Genomic DNA, 24939 nt, shown 5'->3' on the forward strand with positions numbered 1-24939 from the left:
ATCATCAATTCAGCTGCTTTCATGGTCATTTGATACTATGCCACAAATATACCAGGTTTATAGAATTCAATTTTATTTGCCATGATTTGATGTGAAGTCATGACCTCTTTGCTTGTCCAACTACTCAGCCACTGTACTGATTTTAATAAAATTATATAATTACCTAAGTTTCTCAAATGCTCTATTTCAAGAGACTTGATCTGCAATGGCATATAAAATCAATAAAGCTAAATTTTAGTATTGTCTCAGTTTTGTTGTTTATTAAACATGTGCACTTGAAATGGACAATTATTTTGCTAGCTCCCATTCATTGCCTTGTGTGTTTCATAGTTTTCCCCCTATCTGTATACAAACTATTTCCTTCTTCACCCCCACAAACACCATCAAATGCACAACCTTGTAATAGAATTCAGTAAAACAAGCTAAACAGCTGCTGGGATTACACCAACATCACCCTGTAAACCACCTTCCCCTTTTGCTTCCTATCGCCTGGGCACTTGACCACATTCTTTCAAACTAGTCACAGTACACCATTTATTGACTGCTAAGTGCCAAGAGACAGAAATGCCAGACTGATTTACATTCGGTGATTGCACATCACATTCTTTATAGTGCAGAACCCAATTAATATTGCAGTTAAAGGAATGTGTGCGGCAACCATGTAATGGACAAAATTCTGTCAAGCCTCCCCCTCCTCTCCTGGTTCCTCAGTGGTAATTAGTGTTTCCTAATGACTGGTGCAGATTATGTATTGGGCTATAACCTCCTGGCTCTCCAGAGTTGGGGGGTGCGGTGGGGAATCCCTCTCAGAAGTTCCCAGGTAAATAAAGGTTTACCCGGCAATTGTCCAGAAGCGCTAACTTCCTCTGGACAATTGCGCTGCACTGGGAGTGATTTACATTACTAATTTGGGATGGTTCTGCCTGGCCATGCCTGTATAGAACTGGTTGTCTCTGAACTGCCCAGCCTGTGACCAGCAACCCACTGTTGTTTAGGAGCTGGTGAGGGGCAACAGATTCCTTTTGAGATGCACTCTCCCTGAGGAGGAGGATAGGGAAATAAATGACTGAACGCCACCTTCTATTTCGTGTGTCACCTTCTGTCTTAGCCCAGTTACTTTGTAATGGTATTGAATGTTCTCGACGGCCAGGCTTTCTGTTGAGACTGATTCACCTCCCATTGTCTCTTTGTTAACATATAACTGACCGAAATTCCCGATATCTTCAGCTTTGTCGACAATACAGCAGAGAATCTGTTTGCGTCAGTGCAGCGGAACTGTACCGATTCCGACATGTGAAACATGGGCTGTGGTTTATTTTTATTTGTGAATATGGTTCTGCTGCTGGAGTAAGGGTATTACTCGTTTAAATTCCAGCAGCTTTCAACAAACGCCAGTCTTTCAGAATGCAAACAAAAGCAGCAGCAATTTGAAAGCAACTTTGTGATCTCCCCACGAAATAAAACTTTTTAAAAAAAAGTACCTTTTATCCACTGGCCACACGTTATCAAAACACACTCTTGTTTACATTTATCTGTGAACAGGGATGCAGTTCACTTGAACTTGTTAGTTACATATGTGGTGATTCATACTGCCTTAAACCTGCTTCACCTGAACTTTGTTTCAGTATTTGCAGTGAATATACAACCTCATGGTGTGCTGGTGAATCTTGAAGGACCAAGCTTATTGACACTATTCTGGAGCAGGGACTCTCGGCCTGTCTAATTTGACATTACTTGCACCCCCTCTCGAAAAAAGGAAAATTTGTCCACAAAGGTACTGCAGGTGCAATCTCTTCATGATGCAGTGGGGGCAACAGGGCAGGTGGGACCTTGGTGTACAGCAGAACAGAGAGCGTATCTCCTTATTCAAAGATTCAATTAAACTTGAAGGGCCCGGTGGCACGGTGGTTAGCACTGCTTCCTCACAGGGTCGAGGTCCCAGGTTTGATCCCGGCCCTGGGTCACTCTCCGTGTGGAGTTTGCACATTCTCCCCGTGTTTGCGTGGGTCTCACCCCCACAACCCAAAACATGTGCAGGGTCTTAATTGGGAAAAAAAATAATTGGAAACTTAAAAAAAAACTTGAAGGGCAAAGAAGAAGGACAAATTAGATCAGGTATAAAAAGGGAAAAGAGAAGTTAATCTGGAATTAGTATTTAATGCCAGCAAGTGCCTGGCATGTCACTGCCCACGACATCATGGGCTCTGACACCACAACTGTGCATGTGGGGGAAATGCCTCCTGTGACACAAATGTATGCAGCTGATCAGTAATGGTGAGCATGAAGTACCAGATTGTTATAGAATGGTGACAGCACAGGAGGATGACGTTTGGCCCATTGTGTCTTGTGTTGATTCTCCGAAGGAGTAAATTCACTGAGTGCCGCTCCATGGACCCCATCCCGTGTAACCAGTATATTTCAGATAATCTAACTCCCACTTCAATGCCTCCACCACATTTGGAGCAGCGGATTCCAGATCCTAATCACTTGCTGTGTGAAAAAGCTTTTCCTCTGCCGCCATTGCTTCTTTTGCAGATAACTGTAAACCTCGTTCTCGAACCAGTCTTTCTGCGTCATTGAAGTTTTTCATCCTGGCACCATTTTAATGAATCGTGTGTTTGGGGGTGGGGTGAACATGTCAGCTTTGTTCACCAGAACAGAATACCTGAAGAAAACCCCTTGACCCGAACTGTAACTCTGCTTTGCTCCCCACAGTTGCTGCCAGACCTGCAGAGGTCTCCCAGCATTTCTATTTTTAAATCTAGTTCATGAATGTCGGAAAATAAATCTGCCAAGCTTGCCGGGCCTGAATCATCCATGACTTCAGGTCCCCAACTGCCACCTTATGGATTCAAGAAAACTAACATTCATCTTGAGGGCAATTGTGAATGGGCAACAGATGCAGGCCTTGTTGACAGTATCAGCATCCAATATATGAATAGGACCAGAATTGATGTTCAAATATAGAAATTTCATGAAAATCATGGGGAGGATAAGGGCAAGATGCCACTTTTTGTAAAGCTACCGGTTGCAATGGAAGTGGGGAAGAAGGGGAGAGGGAGAAAGGGAAGGCAGCATGGTAGCATAGTGGTTAGCACAAATGCTTCACAGCTCCAGGGTCCCAGGTTCGATTCCCGGCTTGGGTCACTGTCTGTGCGGAATCTGCACTTTCTCCCTGTGTCTGCGTGGGTTTCCTCCGGGTGCTCCGGTTTCCTCCCACAGTCCAAAGATGTGCGGGTTAGGTGGATTGGCCATGCTAAATTGCCCTTAGGGTCCAAATTGCCCTTCGTGTTAGGTGGGGTTACTGGGTTATGGGGTTATGAGGCTAGGGTGGAGGTGTGGGCTTGGATAGAGTGCTCTTTCCCTAAGCTGGTGCAGATTCGATGGGCCGAATTGCCTCCTTCTGCACTGTAAATTCTATGAAATCTATGAAATTGGTCAACATTTTGTGGCAATTTGCAATTCACAGGGTATATGTTCTTGACACAATTTACTGCATTTACAGCATTTATATTATATAAACCATGCCAAGCATGAAAGTTATAGGTTACTGGTAGTTTTGAGTGGAAATGGGATGGGAGATCCTCCATTGACAGCCTGGCCAGTTTTGTTCATTCAAACAATGAGTATATTAAAACCCACCATGATACTGTACCAACATCGTGGTCTTACTCTTGAGTAAAGGTTTCTCTATACAGCTTATTTAATGTCATCTTGACTTCTGGCTGTTTAATGGGAATGAGGAAAAAGTGAAAGCAAAGAAAGTATTATGTATGTGCCGCGCATGGATTAACATTGCTTAGATATTCAAGACATTTGTGGGGGGGTGGGGGAAGCAATTGTCACTGTTTGTCAAAGTTTATTATTTTGCATTCGACAAATATTCAGTTTGCAATGCAAATTGGAATGTTGCAGACAGGCTGATCTGATTTGACTTCCTTCACTACTGTAGTATTATATGAAGGCAACTTATGATACACCATTTGGAGTTTCATTGCTCCTTGTTTTAGACCTCTAATTATCAAAATAGTTGGAACAAAGTCTCCATCCTCTCAACAGAGGCATGTGAAATCAGACTTGGTACCCAGTTAATTAATCTGGCTTGTCCGCATTTCACTGTTTATCTAAGCCTAAAATGGTATCAGGTGGTCAAGCTGTTGAAAGTATCATACTAGGTTGTCCATTTCGGAAGTGGCATAGACAGGAAACAGCAATGCTCTCCAGGGTGCATGGTATAATTAGCTCCTATACACCCTAGTCATTGGTTCAGAGAACCCATAATGCAGTGCAAACTAGCAAGATAAATGCTAAGAGACAAATTGCAATTCATCAGCAAAAATTCAACTGGATTGTGATCATCTACTGCAGAGATCCATACAGTAAAGACAGGGTACCACCATACTTGAGTTAAACATACCTGTCAGAGCCCTTTAAACATTATGGTAAATACGGTGGTCAATAGTTGGCCACTGCTGTCCATCATTGTTGTACTTGTGTCTGCTGTCTGAATAGAAGACTCTCAAAATCTATGCTGAAAAGATAGCTATATGCACATTTTATTTCTGATCGACAATAATAGTACACATGGTCTGTTTGTGTGTGCCCGTCTCCGTGTATATATATATATATATATATATATCTTATTCTGTGTGCATAACGGTAAATATACTTTGTTCAAAAACCCAATGAAAAACATTTATAAAAAAGAATAATAGTACACGTGAATAGTTTGGTTGATGCTGGGAACGCCTATGCATTAGATGAAGTAGAGTTGGTACTTGTGTCAACTAGTGGCACTTGAAATTTATCAATATCAAAGATTAAGTTGGTCCCCCAGCGAGGTGATTGCTTGATTGAATAATGGGGTGGGGTCCTTTTAGGATGGACATCCTTGAGAGGTAAAGTCTTGAAGTTGCCCAAGAATGTGCTGTTGCAATAACTCATCAAGATAAAGTAGCCTTAGTGCAGAGATCCCTGGTGAAAGAGTGGGAAGCTGCTTGAATCATTATCCAAGAAAGCATCTGGAATGGGCTTTGACTTGTTCACCAACTCCTCACGTAGCACTGTTTTCATTATGGGTTTCTTTGTCCCCACAATTGGAGACTCGGGCCTTGGATTAATGATTTGCCAGATATTATCTTCCAGTCTTTTAGCAAAGGTTGATCTCTTTCCTTCTCTGTGCAGAAACAAATTCTTAATTCCTCCAAACATTGTTCTCGGGCATCATGGCAGTTAGCAGAGGACCTAGAAAAACAAGTAGGCTGTTTCGTCCCTCTAGCCTGTTCTGCCATTCCGTGAGAATCATGGCTGATCTGCAGACTCACTCCATATATCTGCATTTGCAACAAATTTATCAATCGGGAGTTATAAAAATAACAATTGATCAATCATCAATTGCTTTTGTGAGGGAATTTTAAGTTTCTGCCACACTTGCATGAAGAACCGTTTCTAATTTTATTCCTGACAGATCTGGCCCCAATTTTTTGATACTGTGACTCCCCAAGTTGCAGAATTAGTTTCTCCTAATCTGCCCTTTCTAATTCCCGTATATCTTGAAAATCTAAATCAAATCTTGCCCTACCCTTCTAAATTCCAGGGAATACGACCCGAGTTTGTGTAATCTCTCCTGAGGCTGCACTCCCTCCGAGGCCAATATATCCTTCCTAAGATGTGGTGCCCAGAATCCGAGGTATTGCTGTACCCAGTAATGTAATATTTATTACCTGTTAATTTAGAAATATTCCATTGATCAGCCTGCATGCTGGGGGATCGGTTAGCTCAGTTGGTTGGACGACTGGTTCGTGATGTGGAGGGACGCTAACAGCGCAGGTTCAATTCTTGTACTGCCTGAGGTTATCCTTTTAAGGCCCTGATTTCTCAACCTTGTCCCTTGCCTGAGATGTTGTGACCTACGGTTAAATCACCACCAGTCAGCTCACCCCCTCAAAAGGGTGGGGCAGCCTCTGGTCCTCCAGGACTATGGCGACTTTAATTTCATTTCATTTCATTTTGAAGGATTATATGTATAATTTTGAAACTCCTGTTCATGGAGTTGCATACCTTGATGAATTTTCGAGCATGTCTATGAATGGTAATGATAGCACAAAGTGAAAAAAATTGTTGTGTATTCCTATCTAGTGTGAAGTGCTGGTTAATCTGGAGGATCTTCAGCATCGCTTTGATGTTGGCGTAAGAGTTAATATTGGTTAATTTAGACTTCCACAACTCATTTATGTAAATTTTGCAAGTTAGACCCTTGGTTGTTTCCAATTTTGTTCTTCACAGCTTCAATGGTTTTACATTATAATTTGTTTTTGACCTTGTTTCAGAAAAACAGCCTCCTTGCATTGCTCCCACCCATTTATATTGTTCAATTGTCATTGCTCGTAGCCCATTAGAGGCTGTTGTGCAAATAGATTCCTTGCCTTCTGTGTGTGTGTGCCTCAGTGTGGTGATAACCATATATGGATATCTTTTGCTGCTTTAAGAACGTCTTGACCTCTTATTCCTTTTGTTGAGACACAATCTGTTAAGTATGGCGGTGCTTAGATAGGCCTAGGAAAAATATTGTCAATGCATAGGAACCTGTGAAAGTTTGAATCAACACGTTTTGTGTTTTTTGGCATTTGTGTCATTTTAAACATTGGGCTAGTTCTTAGAATATAGTGTTCAATTCTGTTGCCGGATTACCAGAAGGATGTGGCAGCTTTGGAGAGCGTACAGAAGAGGTTTACCAGGATGTTGCCTGGTATGGAGGGCATTAGCTACGAGGAGAGGTTGGATAAACTCAGTTTGTTCTCACTGGAACGACGGAGATTGAGGGACGACCTTAAAGATGTGTACAAAATTATGAAGGCATTGAACAGAGTGGATAGTAGAGGCTTTTTCCCAGGGTGTAAGAGTCAATTAAAGGTACATAGGTGTAAGGTATGAGGGGAAAAGTTTAGAGGAGGTGTGAGAGGGAAGAATTTTTTTAAACAGGGGGTAGTGGGTTCCTGAACTCGCCAGGGGAGGTGGTGCAAGCAGATACGATAGTGATGTTTAAGGGGCATCTTGATAAATGCATGAATAGAGGGATACAGGCCCCGGAAATGTAGAAGGTTTTAGGTTAGACAGGCAGCATGGCTGGCACAGGCTTGGAGGGTCGCAAGGGCCTGTTCCTGTGCTGTACTGTTCTTTGTTCTGTCCATGGTGAATGCATCTCGCACTTGACACAAATTTAGCAGCTGCATCTCGGTTATCAGTGAGAATCTAATCATTTAAAAATGTGATATCATTAAATAGGATTCAGCACGATTTGCGATTCCTCAGATACTGAAGCAGTCCTTGCCCATATGCAGCAAAACTTGGACAATGTTCTGGTTTGGGCTGATAAGTGGCAAGTAACATTTGTCACAAAAGTGCCAGGCAATGTCCTTCTTTCAAGAAAGAATCCAAACATCTCTCCTTGACATTCAACATCCGGGAGTCACTATTGGCCAGAAACTGAACTGTACCAGCCATATAAATACAGTGACTATGCAAACAGTTCACAGCTGGAAATTGCGTGATGAGTAACTCACCACCTTACCTGTCCACCATCTACGAGGCATAAAGAAGTGTGATGGAATAATCTCCCCTTGCCTGGATGAGTACAACTCCAACAACACTTGAGCTCCACACCATCCATGACAGAGCATGCTTCATTGGCATCCTACCCACCATCTTCAAGATCCACTCTCTCCGCCACTAACACACAGTGTCAACCGTGTGTAACACTTACAAGATGCACTGCAGCAACTCAAAGGCTCCTTCGTCAGCACCTTCCAAACGCACATCCTCTACCACCTAGAAGGACAAGGGCAGCAGAAGCACGGGGACACCATCACCTGCAAGCCCCACACCATCCTGGCTTGAAACTATATCACCATTCTTTCACCGGGTCAAAATCCTGGAACTTCCTCCCGAGAGCAACGTGGTGGCACAGTGGTTACCACTGCTGCCTCACAGCGCCAGGGACCCAGGTTCAATTCCAGCCTTGGTTCACTGTCTTGTGGGGTTGCTCTTTTCCCCGTCTTTGCGTGGGCTTCCTTTGGGTGCTCCAGTTTCCTCCCACAGTCCCAAAGGTGTGCAGGTTAGGTGGATTGGCCATGATCCATGTGTGGGGGTTACAGAGATAGGGCGGGGAAGTGGGCCTAGGTAGACTGCTCTTTCGGAGGGTGGGAGGAGACTTGATGGGCCAAATGGCCTCCTCCTGCACTGTTGGGATTCCGTGATTCTATGAACAGCAGGATGTAACTACACCACACGGACTGCAGCAGTTAAAGGAGGCGGCAAGGTAATTATGGATAGACAAATACCGGCATAGCCACACCCTGCAAAATAATGTTTAAGAATAGTACAGCTGAGCAATTTAGGTTCAAGTAGATCATGCTTAAGACCGTGGACGATCCAAGACATTTAGTGAGCTGGAATGCTGAATTAAAACATTTAGTTGTCTGTAAACTAAGTTGTTTATATTACTGAGTGCTGTCTTTAATGGGAGCACCTGGTCCGTCTATTGAGAGCCCTCAATTCAGGAAGCTAGTGCTGTTCAAACCTCTTATGAAAGTTTGAGTCTCTTCTGTGCATTAGTTTTGCTTCGATTATTGGCTGCATTTGATTTGACATTGAAACACGATGTTCTCAGAACTTGGTTTTAGTTCTTATTTTCTTAGGTTGCTTTCTAGTTTTAGCTGAGGGAAGAATTTGTTTTATTCACTAGCAAGCAATGCGTTGGTAGTTAAATATTGTTTTGCTTTTACTTCTATATCCCCACCCCGCTGTCCGTTTATACTCCAAGAACATAGATGCTGTTAGATCCTTTAAATATTACATGTTTCACAAAGAATGACTTTCAGCAGTCTTGAGAATGACTTGGTTCTCTCATCTATGCCAACCCTCTGCCCCGTAATAGGGACGTTTATCTTGAAGCAATGGTTAGCCAAGCAGATAATGGAATGTATTTCTCAACGCTATCGCCGTGCAGAAAGAAGTCTGGCATGTTCCAAGACTACTTCCTGGGCATCTCTGTCAGTTTCACCTGGGCATGTGAGGCTGCCCTAAAAAACTATCTTCGCATTCAAGTAGATTTGGCTGCCATGCACGGTACCTTTTGGCAGATCTCTCATTCTCCTTATGTTTCCACAACTTCATATGACCGTATGTGGAGAATGCCAAACAAGGAATGTGATATGATAGAAATGAAGAGGAAGAAAAACACAAACGCTTGAAATCTGCAATATGTATGGAAAATGCTGAAAATAAACATCAGGTTGGTCGGTCTCTGTAAAGAAAAGATCGTTTTTTTTATTTAAGAAAGACCTTACCCACCTGGTGGATTATTTTGATTCTACAAATGATGTGCATCATTCACACACAACAAAGTGACGCATCCGCCACTGCAGTTTGGCAGTAGTGGTTAGTTTGATTTTAGTTTAAGGATGCAAGTCTTTATACAACGTGATGGTTGGCAAGCACACACTGCACAAGCTTTCCACAATGTCCTGATGGTATTCCCATCTATGCCTTAAATGCAGTGTGGCCACACTGCAAGTTGCGCACTTGCCTTTTTATGACAATGTAGGGAGGTAAGTAATCGCGACTGGCTTCTGCAGATTCTTTGGGGTGCTGTCCAAGATGTTGCAGCTTAGATTTGTTTCATGTATTAGAAGTGGAATGTCATGACCGAGCTAATGCAACTGTACTTCCGCAAACTCTGCTAAAATGGCGAGGTTTTGAAATCTCCACTCACCGAGTGTCCTAACATGTCGATATATTCATTTGATTAGTTACCTACATTCTCTGCCTGCCCTGTTTTTCACCATCACCTTGCTCTTGAGGAGCAAGTGGTTTCTACTGGGGTTTAACTGTTCTAGAAGGCTCATTTAGGTCACAGTTCTTTAAGTGGCGATCTGCTTAGTCGACATAGCCACATTATTCAACCATGAAATGAAATGAAAATCGCTTATTGTCACAAGTAGGTTTCAATGAAGTTGCTGTGAAAAGCCCCTAGTCGCCACATTCTGGGCCTGTTCAGGGAGGCTAGTATGGGAATTGAACCCGCGCTGCTGGCCTTGTTCTGCTTTTCAAGCCAGCCGTTTAGCCCACTGTGCTAAACCCTTGCTGAATTTGATTTTTTTTTTTTTTAATCCTCATCCACTGCCCTCCTCCAGACGAAGCTACTAGTTCATGATCAGGAAGAGGAACCATGACTAATTATTTATATATTTCTCCTCCTCCTTCTGGCTCCATTAAACCAAGGTGCTTTATATGATTCTTTCCTCCGTTAATAATAATTGTGATTGCCTAAATTGATACAGCCCAAAAATCTGAATTAATTTTATTGCTTTCATCTTATTTTAATGTCTTGGTGACCGTAAATGCGGCCTACAGTCTGTAATTTAGGTTGGGTGTATTGGAAACAAATGGTAAATGTTTATAGTCAGACTATTCTTGTGGTATTCAGTTGGGCTGAGACTGGTACAGTCAAGCAGCTATAAAAGGTTACACGTTCTAAGTGCATTATTTAATGGATGTTTTCTTTATTTTTAAAGGATTTTCTAGTTGCTGCATGACAGAGGTGTCTGCATGAATTAAATGGATAAAAAGTGACATGCTGTGGATTAGTCGTTGAACGGTTTAAGAAGTTTAACCGCCCACTGCAGAACAGCTGAAGTCAGCTCAGTTGAACAAACTGTTGACTACTGTCGAGCAGTACATGCAGCAAGATGACTGATCCCATCATGGATTTTTTGGATGACGCCAATTTGTTTGGTGGGGGATTGGAAGGCTTGACAGATGATGGCTTTTCTCAAGCAGGACCAGTTTCATTGGTTGATGAGCTAAATCTAAGTGCAGATTTTGAACCTCTGCAGGTTGAACCGTTGCACCATGTCTCAGAGACACAGGCACCAGAAAAAATGAACTTTGAGCAGTTACAGACGTTTGACTCACTGAAACTTCAAGTGAATCAATCGTTTAACTTGGTGGGCAGTGGTACAGAGACCAGTGTACTGTCCCCACATTCCCAGTTTCATTGTTCACCGGATCATCAGCAAAATCAGACCAACGGGCTGTTCCCTTCTGCCCATCATGACCGTAGTGGCCAACCATTTGTGGATGGCAGCCCAATGTGGGGTCACCAAAGCCCCGTTTCAAATCAGAATGGATCGCCATTCCACACTTTGCAAGCACATTCACAGTCCATCCAGCCGATGACCCCCTTTTTAACACATCATCATGATTTTGCTCTGCATCAGTCCAGCCCACAGCAGCAGCAACAACCTGCATCAGTGCAACCTCAGCAGAATATGAATCATTTCACTACAGGTCAGAAAGCTCTAAATCAAGGCAATCAGTTCATGAGTGCCCATGGATCAGCGTCATCCTGTATGACTCCGATGGGCCAACCAACTACAACTGTAAGTTCATCCACTCAACAACATCCTGCTTCAGGGCAACAGTTTAACCCACCAACAGCAGCAATACCCATGAATCCTATTCGATTCACTAGTCGTGCCAACCACGCTACTGCACATCAAAATATGAACTTTTCAAACTCGTCACGAGACATGACTCCTTGTTCCATTAACAATTCAACCCAGTTTACTCCTCAGTATTCCTACCCTAGTAACAATCTAGCTAATGGCAGCAATTTAACATCTTCTACAATCCTTTCAACTCATCAGGTAGCCCAGGCCATGGCGAGCTTCCCTGCGGGTGACGCATTCACAGTGCCGGCAGGGACCAACCAGGAACCAGCACAGCATACGCTCAATCCCAACAGCCCTGCTAAACAGAAGGTTCTCCAGCCTATCCATTCTGTAACCACTCGGGGAGACTTCAGCCCTTCAAGTATGCCCTCTGTTCAAACTGGTGTGCCAATACCCAGCAGCCCGGCTTCTCAGGTGCAGCTTTCTAACACATCAACTCAAAGAAAAACAATTGGCTTTTCATCTCTTCGGGGAAATCCACTTCCACAGTCACAGACACATCCATTGACCAGGATGAATGCAGATGATGTTTTTCAAGGGCAACTGTTGGCAACTTTTGGTCAGAGGGGGTCATCACCAGTTCCAAGACCAGTGGCTCCATGCCAGTTGCAACAACAGCATTCAAACATGCAACAGAAGGTGGTTATCCAACAGCAAGTGCATCAAGAACCAGCTACTGTTGGTCATGCTCTCTCTCAACATTGGCAGCCATCAATAACTAGCCAGCATCGACAGATGAAGGGATCTATGCAGCTGACTTTGCAACGGCAGGTTTGTACTTAAACTCTTCAAAGATTTGATCTCATTAATTCTGATTGTATGAGCATTTAATAAGGCAATTCTGAATGTTTCCTTGAATTGGGCTACATGCTGTTCTCCATTTTGAATTGCTGTTTTTAGCTGTCATTGCAATTTTGATGCCGATATAACTGTATGAAAAGAACATATTTGGAGCATTTACATAAAAACGTTGGCCCAGATTTTGCTGGAGTGGGCTACCTCATGTGTACTCAGCCAGACTAGTTCCACACATTTAGGTTCGAAACATTATTCTGTCTGTAAAGTTGCTGGAAACACAAACTGATAAGTGTGGTGAGGGCAGCAGCAGGGCTTCTGGGACCCCAAAAACTAAATCTATCTCCTAAACCAATGTGATTAATGGGTTTGAGAAATGGCTGAGAGGGAGGGCGAGTTGGTGTGGGCCATGGGTGAATTGAATGTCAAAGAAAATAGAGAATGAAATGGAGGGAGAAATAAATACCGGATTAAAAGAGTGAAAATTGAAAAAAAAAAACGAGACGAAAGAAAATGTAAAAATTAAATATTTGAAATGTTGATCATCTCATTTATAACCTGAAGGAATGATATTTCATACATTTGGCTTTTTGAGCAAGAGAGGTTGACTGGTAGTTTTAACAATAATCACTTCATTTAAAGGGTATTTGTGCTACGAATGACTAACCTCAAAATATAAAAACATGGAAACGCAGCAGTGTGATAACAATTGGGGTTTGGGGCAAGATGTCTTTGTGAAGCCAGTGGCAAGAATCCTCCAGCAAGAGTCATGTACCTCAGTTGATGTTAATTTAAAACGTGCTGGTGGTTTAATTTACAGAATAGTATGAATACTTGAAATATTAAAGGAGTAACCCTGTAAACCATGAGATTGAAAGATGAATGTCTACTATGATGCTATTTGAATGGAGGTAAAATTAAATTTAGCAGTTGTTTTCTAAGATTCATTCACATAATGAAGATTCTTTCACGTGTTTCTTTGATGGCTCCCAAATTTTATGTGCACAACCATCAATTGTTGCACTGGTGGACAATGCCCAGCAAGATTACGTGATGTGCTGCCAGCCCCGATATTGCTGGAAAGTACGTTAGATGTTGAGTCTTAATTGTATTGGACTACTGGTTTTGCCTCCGTTTTTGTGGTATGATGCTGTCTTTCTGTTGCTTGCTTTTATGCAATTTTCTCACCAGCATGTGGTTGACAGGTTGGTGTAATGTAGTAACATTGTTTGAAAACCAAAGTTCAAATTTTTAAAATCATCAATGAGGGAACTGTCAGAGCTCGGATTTGATCTTCGTTTTCCGTAAAGTTATGTAACACTTTTGCAACTTGGAACTACAAGATAAAACTAATTTTTAAATAAATTTAGAGTACCCTATTCATTTTTTCCAATTAAGGGGCAAATTAGCATGGCCAATCCAACCAGCCTGCACATCATCGGGTTGTGGGGGCGAAACCTACGCAAACACGGGGAGAATGTGCAAACTCCACACGGACAGATGACCCAGAGCCGGGATTGAACCTGGGACCTCGGCACCGTGAGGCTGCAGGGCTAACCCACTGCGCCACCGTGCTGCCCCTACATTAAAATTTTTTTTTGCTTGCTTCCTGTTGAGAGACATCTATCAAACTTAATATATATCTTCCTTTGTAAAAAAAAAATGATTTCTTTGCTCTGCTGACTTGTGTGATGTTTAAGACATCATCCGGCTGTCAGTGAGCCTTGACAATAACCTATGCTGATCAGAAATGGAAGCATGTTTTATCAAGTCTGGAATTCCAGTTGTGTGCGGATTCAAAGACATCAATCTGTGCTGCTTTTCCAAAAAGTGATTTTAAAAAAAAAATTTAAAAATCTTTATTGTCACAAGCAGGCTTACATTAACATTGCAATGGAGTGAAAAGCCCCTAGTCGCCACATTCTGACGCAATTTTGGGGAAAGCTGGAGAGCCAACTGCTGAGTAAAATTTGTAATTGAAATCCTTCAATTAAATATTGAATGGTGCTGAAATATGTTTACAATATAAAAGGTTAATTCTTTTCTAGACTTACCAAAGGTAGTTAAAATGTACAAAAGTGTCCCATTTAGTTTTAACAGCCATGTTCTTACTCAAAAGCCCCATGTTTTTTTGTCTTATAAATTTAGAGTACCCAATTCTTTTTTTCCAATTAAGGGGCAATTTAGTGTGGCAAATTCATCTACCCTGCACATTTTTTGGGTTGTGGGGGTGAGACCCATGCAGACACGAGGAGAATTTGCAAACTCCACACGGACAGGGACCCGGGGCCGGGATCGAACCCGAGTCCTTGGCGCCGTGAGGCAGCAGTGCGAAAAGCCCCATGTTAAGCAGAAATGATTGTCTTTTTCAGATGTTTCCATTATCCTTGACTCTTTGCAGGGGTGATTGAGAAGATGTTGGGAATATTAACGCTCGGTGCCGAGGGTTTGGAAAGGGAAAATTGGATGGAACTTGTACATACAGATCACTCCACAGCAGTGCTGGCTGGATGTGTGCATGCATGACTATTGGGTGAAGTCGGGTTCAGCTGTGACACCCCAAGCAGTCTCAGAGTTAGCGTTTCGAGGTTCTGATGAAGAGCCCTACGGTCCCGAACCGTTGACTCTGTTCTCTCTCCCTAGAGATGCTGCCAGACCTGCTGGGTTTTTCCAGCACACTCTGGTTTAGGACCCTTGTCTGATGCAGTGTGCCAGGAACTCATGGCACTGTTACCCTGATGGGAGAAGCAAGAACAAATAAGAGTTCAAAGAGAGTTACACATATACTAAAGGTAAAATGTAACTTTGTTGAATTGGGGATGTAGCCAGTTGTAATTGACATGACAATATGCTTTTTGGTACTTCAAAAATAAACAAATTTGAATTTTGCTAGTTTTTTTTGTTACAAGTACAGTATCATTTGACACTGGTTCACACTCCCTTGCCAATAATATCTAGTTACACCCGGTCAGTGGTCAAAGTCTTTTATCAAATGAGTTTTGCATTTATCCAGAGGCAATTATATAAATGGAAGAGTAATTTTGGTTGGAATTCTGAACATAGAATTCAGTTGGCGCACCACCATACCAGCGCCCATTAAATTCAATTTGATTTCAATTCATTTAAATAAATTTTAAACATTTTTTAAATGTCAAAATCTGTTGGCCCAAGGTCTCCCAAGACCTTTTTTTGCAGGTCTTATAATTCTGCTACCAGGATAATGGAGCTGATTTTAGTTGGGAGCGGGAGCGCAGGGAGCAGATAGGTACCACTTTACTGTGATTTGAACCAAAATATTGTCACTGTAGAAATGGCTTGGATATAATTTGCCAGAAGATAGATGGCCCTTGATTTTGTGCAAAGGATATTATTGATTCTGTTTGAATCTGGAATTTGTTCTTTCATTGCATCTGTGTCATGCACCAACCTTGTTAAGAGTTTGTGGGAAGCAGATTGTTGCATTGTTTTCATAGAATTAGAATTTACAGTGCAGAAGGAGGCCATTCGGCCCATCGAGTCTGCACCGGCTCTTGGAAAGAGCACCCTACCCAAGGTCAACACCTCCACCCAATCCCCATAACCCAGTACCCCACCCAACACGAAGGGCAATTCTGGACACTAAGGGCAATTTATCATGGCCAATCCACCTAATCTGCACATCTTTGGACTGTGGGAGGAAACCCATGCACACACAGGGAGAATGTGCAGACTCCGCACAGACAGTGACCCAAGCCGGAATCGAACCTGGGACCCTGGAGCTGTGAAGCAGTTGTGCTATCCACAAAGCTACCGCGCTGATGTGTGACTGATGCTGTCCAGTAGTCAGTCACTAACATGTGCAAGGAAAGTGATATCCTATGATTTACTTCCCCCATACCCCTTTCCATTTATTTCTCCTCTTGTGTCTATGCTGTGCGACAGTGGTCTGAACTTAGTAAAAAAATAAGAAGTAAATTAAGCCAATGCAATGGCATGTGTGGCACTTGTACAGCAAAAACCTGCTCATAATGCTTAGTCTGGGTTCTGCCACAACCAACCCGGCTCCAGACTTCATTCAGCTTTAGTCCAAACGTGGGCATGGGATGTGACTGCCCTTGACCATCAAGGCAGCATTTGACTGAATGTGGCATCAAAGAGCAACACTTGATGGGGGGAAACTCTCTATTGGTTGGAGTTGTAGCTAGCACAATTCCAACAGTTCACATGATCTTATTTACCCTAATTTAAGATACAGTTCCAAAACAATATAGTCTATTAAAGTTTTCATTTGTAAAATGGATATGCACTTGAAGTGCCATAATTTTAAGTGCTTTTTAAATATGGTGAATGTTTCTGCCCCCATCACCCTTTCAGGTCTCAACGCTCTGGGTGGGGGAAAAAAATTATCCTCAATTCTGCTTTAATCCTTTTGCCAATTATTTTAAATCAATGCCTTGATTTTTGACACCCACCTCGCTGCTAAGAGAAATCGGTCCTTCCTATCCATCTAGGCCCTCATAATTTTATACACCACAGATTCATTAGCGTCCTCCACTTCAAAGAAAATATGTACAATGATCCCAGTCTCCTCTGGATCCTCTGCTTCCTGTGATGTGACCAGAACTGTACATAGGGGGCAGCATGGTGGCGCAGTGCGTTAGCCCTGCTGCCTCTCACTGCCGAGGTCCCAGGTTCAATCCCGGCTCTGTCCGTGTGGAGTTTGCACATTCTCCCCGTGTTTGCATTGGTTTCGCCCCCACAACCCAAAAATGTGCAGGCGAGGTGGACTGGGAATGCTAAATTGCCCCTTAATTGGAAAAAAATGAATTGGGTATTCTAAATTTATTTGAAAAAAAAGAACTGTACATAGTTAGCTCAGCTCGAGTACTATGGATGCCATTTTAGTTAGCTCAGTTAGCTGGTCAGCTGCTTCGCCATACAGAGTGAGGCCAACATGTTGGTTCAATTACCGTACTGGTTGAGGTTATTCATGAACGCCTCTCCTCACCTTCTGAACAATGCCCCTTGCCTGAAGTGTGGTAACTCGGGTTAAATCACCACTCATCAGCTCTCCGCCTCAAAAGGGAAAATAGCCTATGGTCTTCTGAGACTACAGAGACTTTACTATGTTCTATACAGTTCTAGCATAATCTTTCCTGCTCTTGCACTCCATGCCGTGACTAATTTAAAAAAGAAATGCACCCCATATACTGCCTGAATTATCTTATCTACTGTCCTGCTCCCTTTGAGGATTTCTGCCTGTGGGTTCCAGTGCCCCTCTGTTCCTCTGCACTTCTGCATATCATTTATAATTAAGACTGTAAAAGGGGGAACAAATTGTTTTTGCATCCTGGTCTAATTGTCCCCTGCCTTCCAGCCCCCCTTCACCCAGAGACTACCTTATCTTAATTGGCCAAAGAAGGTGGTTAATGGCGATACCCTGTGTAGCTCTAGGAAACCCAAGTCCTTCCTTGCTAAGAAAGTTACATTTATTGTGTAATTGACCAGAATGATGGTACTCTTGCTGACGCCCTATGTATTGAGTGCCGACATTTGACACAGATATAAGTAACAATTGAAAATGAAAAAAATGAATGAAATGAAATGAAAATCGCTTATTGTCACAGGTAGACTTCAAATGAAGTTACTGTGAAAAGTCCCTAGACGCCACATTCCGGCGCCTGTTCGGGAAGGCTGGTACGGGAATTGGACCGTGCTGCTGGCCTGCCTTGGTCTGCTTTCAAAGCCAGCGATTTAGCCCTGTGCTAAACCAGGCCCTAATTGTTGTGGATTAAGAGACCTACATGGGGACAATAATAGTTGATCACTTATGAGGTGGCTATACAGACAGCAAGTTGGGTTTAGATTGCATTGCCAACAAGTTCAAAGTGAAGAATTTAAAACAAGATTTTAGTCGGTTTGTACTAGAGGTCGCCTGTCAGATTTTGCTTGTATGTGATGAAGGGCATAACAGCTCTGATAAAATGTGCTGAAGAGGGTCTCTTGTTGTGGAGGAGGATAGCATTGAAATTACAGACATAAAGGAGACATATTTGAGGATTTTATCATGTTGCATTGATTGGAAATAATCTATTTGGACCAATGGCGGCAGTGTTTTTATAAGGAGCTTGACAGCAAGGGCAACATGGTAGCACTGTGGTTAGCACTATTGTACACGGCGCCAAGGTCCCAGGTTCGATTCCCAGCTTGGGTCACTGCATGCGCGGAGTCTGCACGTTCTCCCCGTGTCTGCGTGGGTTTCCTCCGGGTGCTCCAGTTTCCTCCCACAAATCCCAAAGACGTGCTTGTGAGGTGAATTGGACATTCCGAAATCTCCCTCCGTGTACCCAAACAGGCGCCGGAGTGTGGCGACTAAGGGATTTTCACAGTCACTTGCAGTGTGAATGTAAGCCTACTTGTGACAATAATAAAGATTATTATTATTAAGTTTCTGAATCCTTTCCAGAGTATAACTTGCTAATTAACAATAATTGAGGCGTTATTGACCCCGTGTCCTTGGAATTTAGAATCATAGAATAGAATCATAGAAATTGATTGGTTCAGGAAGTTTGAAGTATTTTCCCATTTTGTTTTTACAAATTGGCTTCCTTTTTTTTGCCTTTGTTGAATTTGGGTGGGTTCTTTGGTCAGCAAAGGTTTTTAAAACAATTTTTATTTTTGTTTTAAAAAAAATAAATTCAGAGTAGCAAATTCTTCTTTTTTTCCTAATTAAGGGCAATTTAGTGTGGCTAATCCACCTACCCTGCACATCTTTTGTTGTGGAGGTGAGACCCACGCAGACACGGAGAACGTGCAAACTCCACACGGACAGTGACCCGGGACGGGATTCGAACCTAGGTCCTCGGTGCCATGAGACAGTAGTGCTAAACACTGTGCCACTGTGCTGACCCGCGTGGTCAGCAAAGGTACATACTATCTTGGTGGTCCTCCCCCACTCTCCTTTTGCTTGTTCACATCTTTTAATAATATTTATATTGCAGCAAAAAGCGAACTCATTGGCCCAGATCTTTCGATCAGAGTTGGAACCCCAATTTCCAACCCTGATCGGACAAGTATTCACATGCCTCACTTACCACTTCCCTCAAATTTTGTTTTTTCTGGATAATATTGAGGTGGGGCTTCTAAAGACCTCCGGTCAGCATAGGAAACCTCGTAAACACCAGCAGTAAAGAATCTGCACAGAGGCCTCACCCCTTTTTTACGGCACTGGGTGCCTTATTCTGTTTTGGGATATTTAAACAGCATTTCAGTGTGTTAGTTAAGTAGGGTGGGTGAGGTAAGGAGGAAAGGTGCCCATTGGATAGTGCGGGTGGGGTGGTCAGTTGTGTAGTTACCCAGGAGTTAGACTAGCATTTTTCTCGCTAACGTTTTCCTTGGTAACTACAGGGTTAAGTCAGAGCTGTCCGGAGACATTTTCAACTCATTGCCCATTGGAATTGATACTTTCCCAAGCAATTCCCACAGAGTCAGTGCGTTAAAACTTGTGTAGATCATCTTTGGGTATATGTTGGTGTCTGAAACTGGAAGAGTTGGGCCATTAATTAAATATATTGTTGAAAGATTGAGTGAATTTGAAGTAAAAGCTTTGGGATTGTTCAAAATGCAATTTGGACACCAGGTTGGGTGAATTTGCACACAGCCTTTATTGTTCAATGTTTCTCGTTCTTTTCATGTGTTCTCATGTTTTTTCTTGTGTTCTGTATAGAGTTAGTTCAACTCTTTGTGTTTTTAAATATTCTTCAGATGTTCATTAAGTTAATGCACAAGGTATCATTTTTTGAGTCATCGTGTGTGGATTTAATTGCAATGTAATCTCTAACTTGCTGGTACAAGTCATGTTTTTGCTCAGAATTGTGTCTCTGCCAATCCAATTCATGAAATGAATCGAGGCAGATTATGCTATTTCTTGACAACCGACTCACTATAGAGTAACTATGCCCTGTGTGGAGAGCCTGTTTTAATGTGTGCCTGGCAGGAGTCTATAGATGGCCCTGCCTGTTTAAAAGGCGGAGTAGGGTGACATGTGGCACAGTGGTTAGCACTGGGACTACGGCCCTGAGGACCCGGGTTCCTAACCCGGGTTTGGGACTACGGCCCTGGGTCACTGTCCGTGTGGAGTTTGCACATTCTCCCCGTGTCTGCGGGGGTTTCACCCCCACAACCCAAAGATGTGCAGGTTAGGTGGATTGGCCATGCTGAATTGCCCCTTGATTGGAAAAAAAATAATTGGGTACTCTAAATTTAAAGAAAAATAAAAAAAATAAAAGGCGAAGTGCAGTTCAGTTAGGATATCCAGATTATAGAACGAACATAGAACATAGAACGATACAGCCCAGTACAGGCCCTTCAGCCCACAATGTTGCACCGACATGTGGGGGTTTCTGAAAAAAACAGCACATATTGAAGTCTCCAATGCTTAGAATCTTCTCAAATAAATCAAAGTCCTTACTTAAATGATGCCTGAAATACCTGTTCCTTAAGATTTTGTGGGATGTAACTGCGAGGCAGATCTTTTAATCCTAATCCCATAATGCTGCTGCACGTGTATTTATAATGATTTTGCTTTAAAATTCTGCGTAGTGCAGGCAATGGTTTCATTGTTAGTGGACAGGAAGAGAAATATTCTCTCCTGACCTTTTTTAGACCAGTATAATGTAGGTGATAAACATGCAGTCTCTGGAGTTTAGGTCACCCGATTAATTACCAGTAACCGTCCCATTGCTTTAAGTGTTGAAGTTAGTGTTATTTATGCTAGTAGCAGTGTTATATCAGAATCTGGCCACATTACTAAAATCTGTATATAACTAATAAGGTCAGAGCCAACTGTTAGAATCTGTTTCAAATATAACGTGGGCACGGTTTTACTATCTGCATTTATGTAACAGGCAAACAATTAGTTACAGATTGTCACCTTGGTGAGTGCTGTTCTTGCTTCTAGTATATATTAGCAGATGTTAGCTGGTGACCAGTGCACTCGAGTTTCTTTCTTAGTCACAGTGACTAAGCTGTGACGGAACAACCTGTCTGCAACAATTAATTTTTAATCAAGGTTGCTTGTTTATGTTAAATTCACGTGCAAGTTCATGTTTGTGCTGGCTGACTTGGGGAAAATTGTCCAGATGTGTGCTGGTGGTGGTTTTTTTTTGTTGGGGGGGGGGGGGGGAGAGAGCTGTTTGCCACCTCTCCTCCCCACGTGCGACTGACCTAAAAAGGTTTCGTTTTTGCTTTTATCCCATCATGAGTTATTGTGCCAGGGTGCGCATAAGTCCATCATGGCAAGAATTCAAAATTGATACCAGGCCTCGCTGATTTAGAATCTTGAATCTGGAATGTTCAGCGTCCCAAAGAGATATTTAGTTTGACAGCATTTGCATCTAGCGCTGACATCTGCTTGGAAAGTGACTTAGGAATAAGTCGGGGCCCAGTGCATATAATGTGCACCTCTTGATACTTGACCATGTGTGATACATGAAGTGAATTGCTTGCAGGAATTTTATTTTGTGGCAAAACTATTCATTTGTCTGGCTCAACATGGAGAATGAGCTGCAGTGAAAGAAAATACTGATATTTTTAAAATAACATATGCAGTCTGTGCCCCGTCCAAATGCAAAATGAGCCTAGCCCTTTCCGGTTGAAACCTGTATCTTGCCAGTATTAATGCAAAAGTAGTGTTCTGGCTGTGGTTGGGGAGAGTTTTACAAAACCCTTCTAGGCGTTTAAAAAAAAAAATCTAGTGTAAAAACTACCAAATATAAGCATTAGGACAGACTGAAGCTGAATTTAATTATGGAACCAAAAGTAGCTCACCGCTTGGTAGAGAATAACCCTCTCAGCTCAGGTTAGGCATACATCTGCACTATCCTCCGAGAGGAAGGCAGGACACACAAGTTCGCACTCATCTTTTTTTTATGTCAGAGAAAATAATTTGACGTTTGTGGTTTTAATGTGTTGGATTTAATGCAGTGGCTCCATCTGCATTGTTGCATTCTAACCTGAGGTACGGATTCATTTTAATATTGTTCATGGTAAACATGCTTTAAACAGCATCTCTGAAAAGATGACATGTTTTTATGTTCTGGACAGTATGGGATGTGTGGTCAGACTTTTGAATGTCTGTTGGCATGTGGCCAGAATTGAGTTAAAAATCAGTACCATATCTTGAGCCCCAGTATATTCGAGAAGCATCTGCACCATGTTTATGAAGCAGACATCTGGTTGCAGCTTACTTACACTCATTCATTTGCAGCACATCAAAACTGTAATGTGCTTCCTCATACAGAAATGTTCATAATTTTACCCTTTCATACAAAATGACAGCTATAGGGTGCATTCATGCCTGGCGTGCTGAAAGCATGGTATTAAAGTGATCTGTGAGAATTGGATTCCTCAAATCACCATTCCAGTTCAACACTAAAAGTTATTCCATGTAAGAACATGGAATTTGTGCCATTTATTTTTGTGGAGCAATGGGAACTATTTAAGGGAGCAAACCCTGTTAATGTTACTGTGCTTGAAAGAAAGGTCTGATGCAGCACTTCAAGACCATGAGGGCAGGACGGTAGCGCGCGCAGTGGTTAGCACTGCTGCCTCGCGACGCTGAGGATCCAGGTTCGATCCTGGCCCCGGGTCACTGTTCATGTGGAGTTTGCACAGTCTCAACCCCACAACCCAAAAAGATGTGCAGGGTAAGTGAATTGGCCACGCTAAATTGCCTGTTAATTGGGGGGGGAAAAAGAACTGGGTACTCTAAATTTATTGTTAAAAATTGAAATAAAAGCTTCGCGGCCCCCCCCCCCCCCCACCCCATTTTCTATCCCTTGATATGGAAAAGCCAATGCACAAATCACTCCTGGATGATTGGCAGAACATCTGGCCCTTATATATTGACCTCGTGTTCTATGTGAGGGTGACTGCTTTTGAAAAATATTGTAAATCTAATGTGCACAATTTCATGTTTAATGCTCTGATCGTACGTCGATACTGTTTTAACTGATCCATGTTTTTAAAGGAGAGTTGTCTGCACTCTGTTTACTCTTGGTCCGCTCTGTTTGGACAAAGTGGAATTCTGCTCATCAGCGTGATGTTTTCATGTGAACTGTCGTCTTGTAACCAGCATTTAACGGGCAGTTGTCCACCTCTTGTTCTTTTAAACATTAAGAAAAAGTCTAAAAAGATGATTATGCATGGTTATAAGGTACCTGTTTGCAGTTCACTTGCAAAACAACCTCTTGAACTAGTCTGATGCCATTTTCTTAAAATTCCAATCCTGGTTTAGATATATAGGAACAGGAGTAAACCACTAACTTTTTTGCCTTTTGATGAGATTATGGCCATTCCACCATCTAACACCACACACCTATCCCATAGTTAACAGAAATCTACCATAACCAAATTAACAATGGACTCAACATTAACTACCATTTGCAGTTTAGGATTCCAAATTTTTGCCACCTTTTGCATGTAGAAATGTTGCTCAACTTAATTCCTGAATGGTCTGGCTCTTAATTTATAGATTATGTCCCCTAGTCCTAGATTCCCCAAAGAGCAGAAATAGTTTCTATCTATCCACCCTGTGATCTTCCTTTAATATCTTGAAAGCTTTGACCAGATCACCCCTTGACCATCTGAATTCCAGGCAACAGGAACCTTGCACAACCTTGTAATCTAACCCCAAGAGTCCGGATAACATGCTGGTCAAATTGTGTTGCGCTCCCTCCTCGCCTGATGTATCCTTTTTCAATCTGTGGCCCTAGAACTGCTCCCTGTGTACACCAGGGTATAGTATAACTCATAATGTTTAGCTTTGGTAATGTGGCTCATGTTAATGCAGAAATTGCAGTGCAGTTGATCCATGACGGTGTACGTGTTATTAAGCAATATCACCATGGATCTGGCAAGAATGAGGCTGTGCCCTCCAAAAGATATATTTAGGAGGGAACAGGGAATCCCTAGCATCTTGCGTGCATCTGGGACTAAGTCATTTGGCACTTTAAGAACACTGTCAAATTTCTGAAGAGAGGGATATCCCAGGGCTATTTTTCACCGACAAGGCCTTCAATTTGACAACACTGGAACCAGCTTTCCCTCCTATCGGGATCAGTTGCACACGTTACTGCTTAATCCTGGCAGTTGGTAGGTTATTCAACTATGGGGCATTAGAGGTGCCTTTGCTTCTTTCCCCAATGCATGAATATACAGGGGTTAATGAACTGTGATTTGTAGTGAGAAATTGGTCTGTGTACTCCCCCCCCCCCCCCCCCCTTTAAAAGAAACCTTTTCACCGATGGATTCGCCATTTGTATTATTTTTTATTATTTCTGATTACTCGTGCTCCTAGTGGGCAAGAACACAGACTGTCTACTTGACTTGCCCGAGGCAAATCTTGATGCTGATTACAGATCAACACTGACCATGCTTGGGGCATCCTTCCAGGCTACTGCCAGTATAGTCTGGGGCAATCTGTTTATCTCGCAGTTCCCTGATTAATCTGCCCATTATCTTGATTCACTCACAGCTGCCAAATCTCCTACCCCCCCTGTAGTTGAGACGAAGGCAGTGGGAATTTGCCTGTGTAGTATTCATTTCGTTCACTGTTCTTTTATTGCTCCACAGGCTGTGGATAGCCTGCTTA

The 24939-nt window shown here is 42.5% G+C and overlaps 1 protein-coding gene across 6 annotated transcripts in view; it reads left to right on the forward strand.

Annotated features, from left to right (window-relative positions):
- The window catches only part of chd9 (chromodomain helicase DNA binding protein 9), a 268042-nt gene that overhangs the window by 40767 nt on the left and 202336 nt on the right, over positions 1 to 24939 (forward strand). For 5 of the 6 annotated variants that reach the window (XM_038806710.1, XM_038806712.1, XM_038806713.1 and 2 more), the window contains exon 2: positions 10575 to 12284. The exons of the other annotated variant lie outside the window; for it this stretch is intronic. In XM_038806710.1, coding sequence (XP_038662638.1) covers positions 10749 to 12284 — 1536 coding nt within the window. In that variant the 5' untranslated portion in view covers positions 10575 to 10748. The remainder of the gene's footprint in view (positions 1 to 10574; positions 12285 to 24939) is intronic. 6 annotated transcript variants of the gene reach the window in all.

The sequence above is a fragment of the Scyliorhinus canicula genome, chromosome 9 (assembly GCF_902713615.1).
Source record: "Scyliorhinus canicula chromosome 9, sScyCan1.1, whole genome shotgun sequence".
Lineage (NCBI taxonomy): Eukaryota > Metazoa > Chordata > Chondrichthyes > Carcharhiniformes > Scyliorhinidae > Scyliorhinus > Scyliorhinus canicula.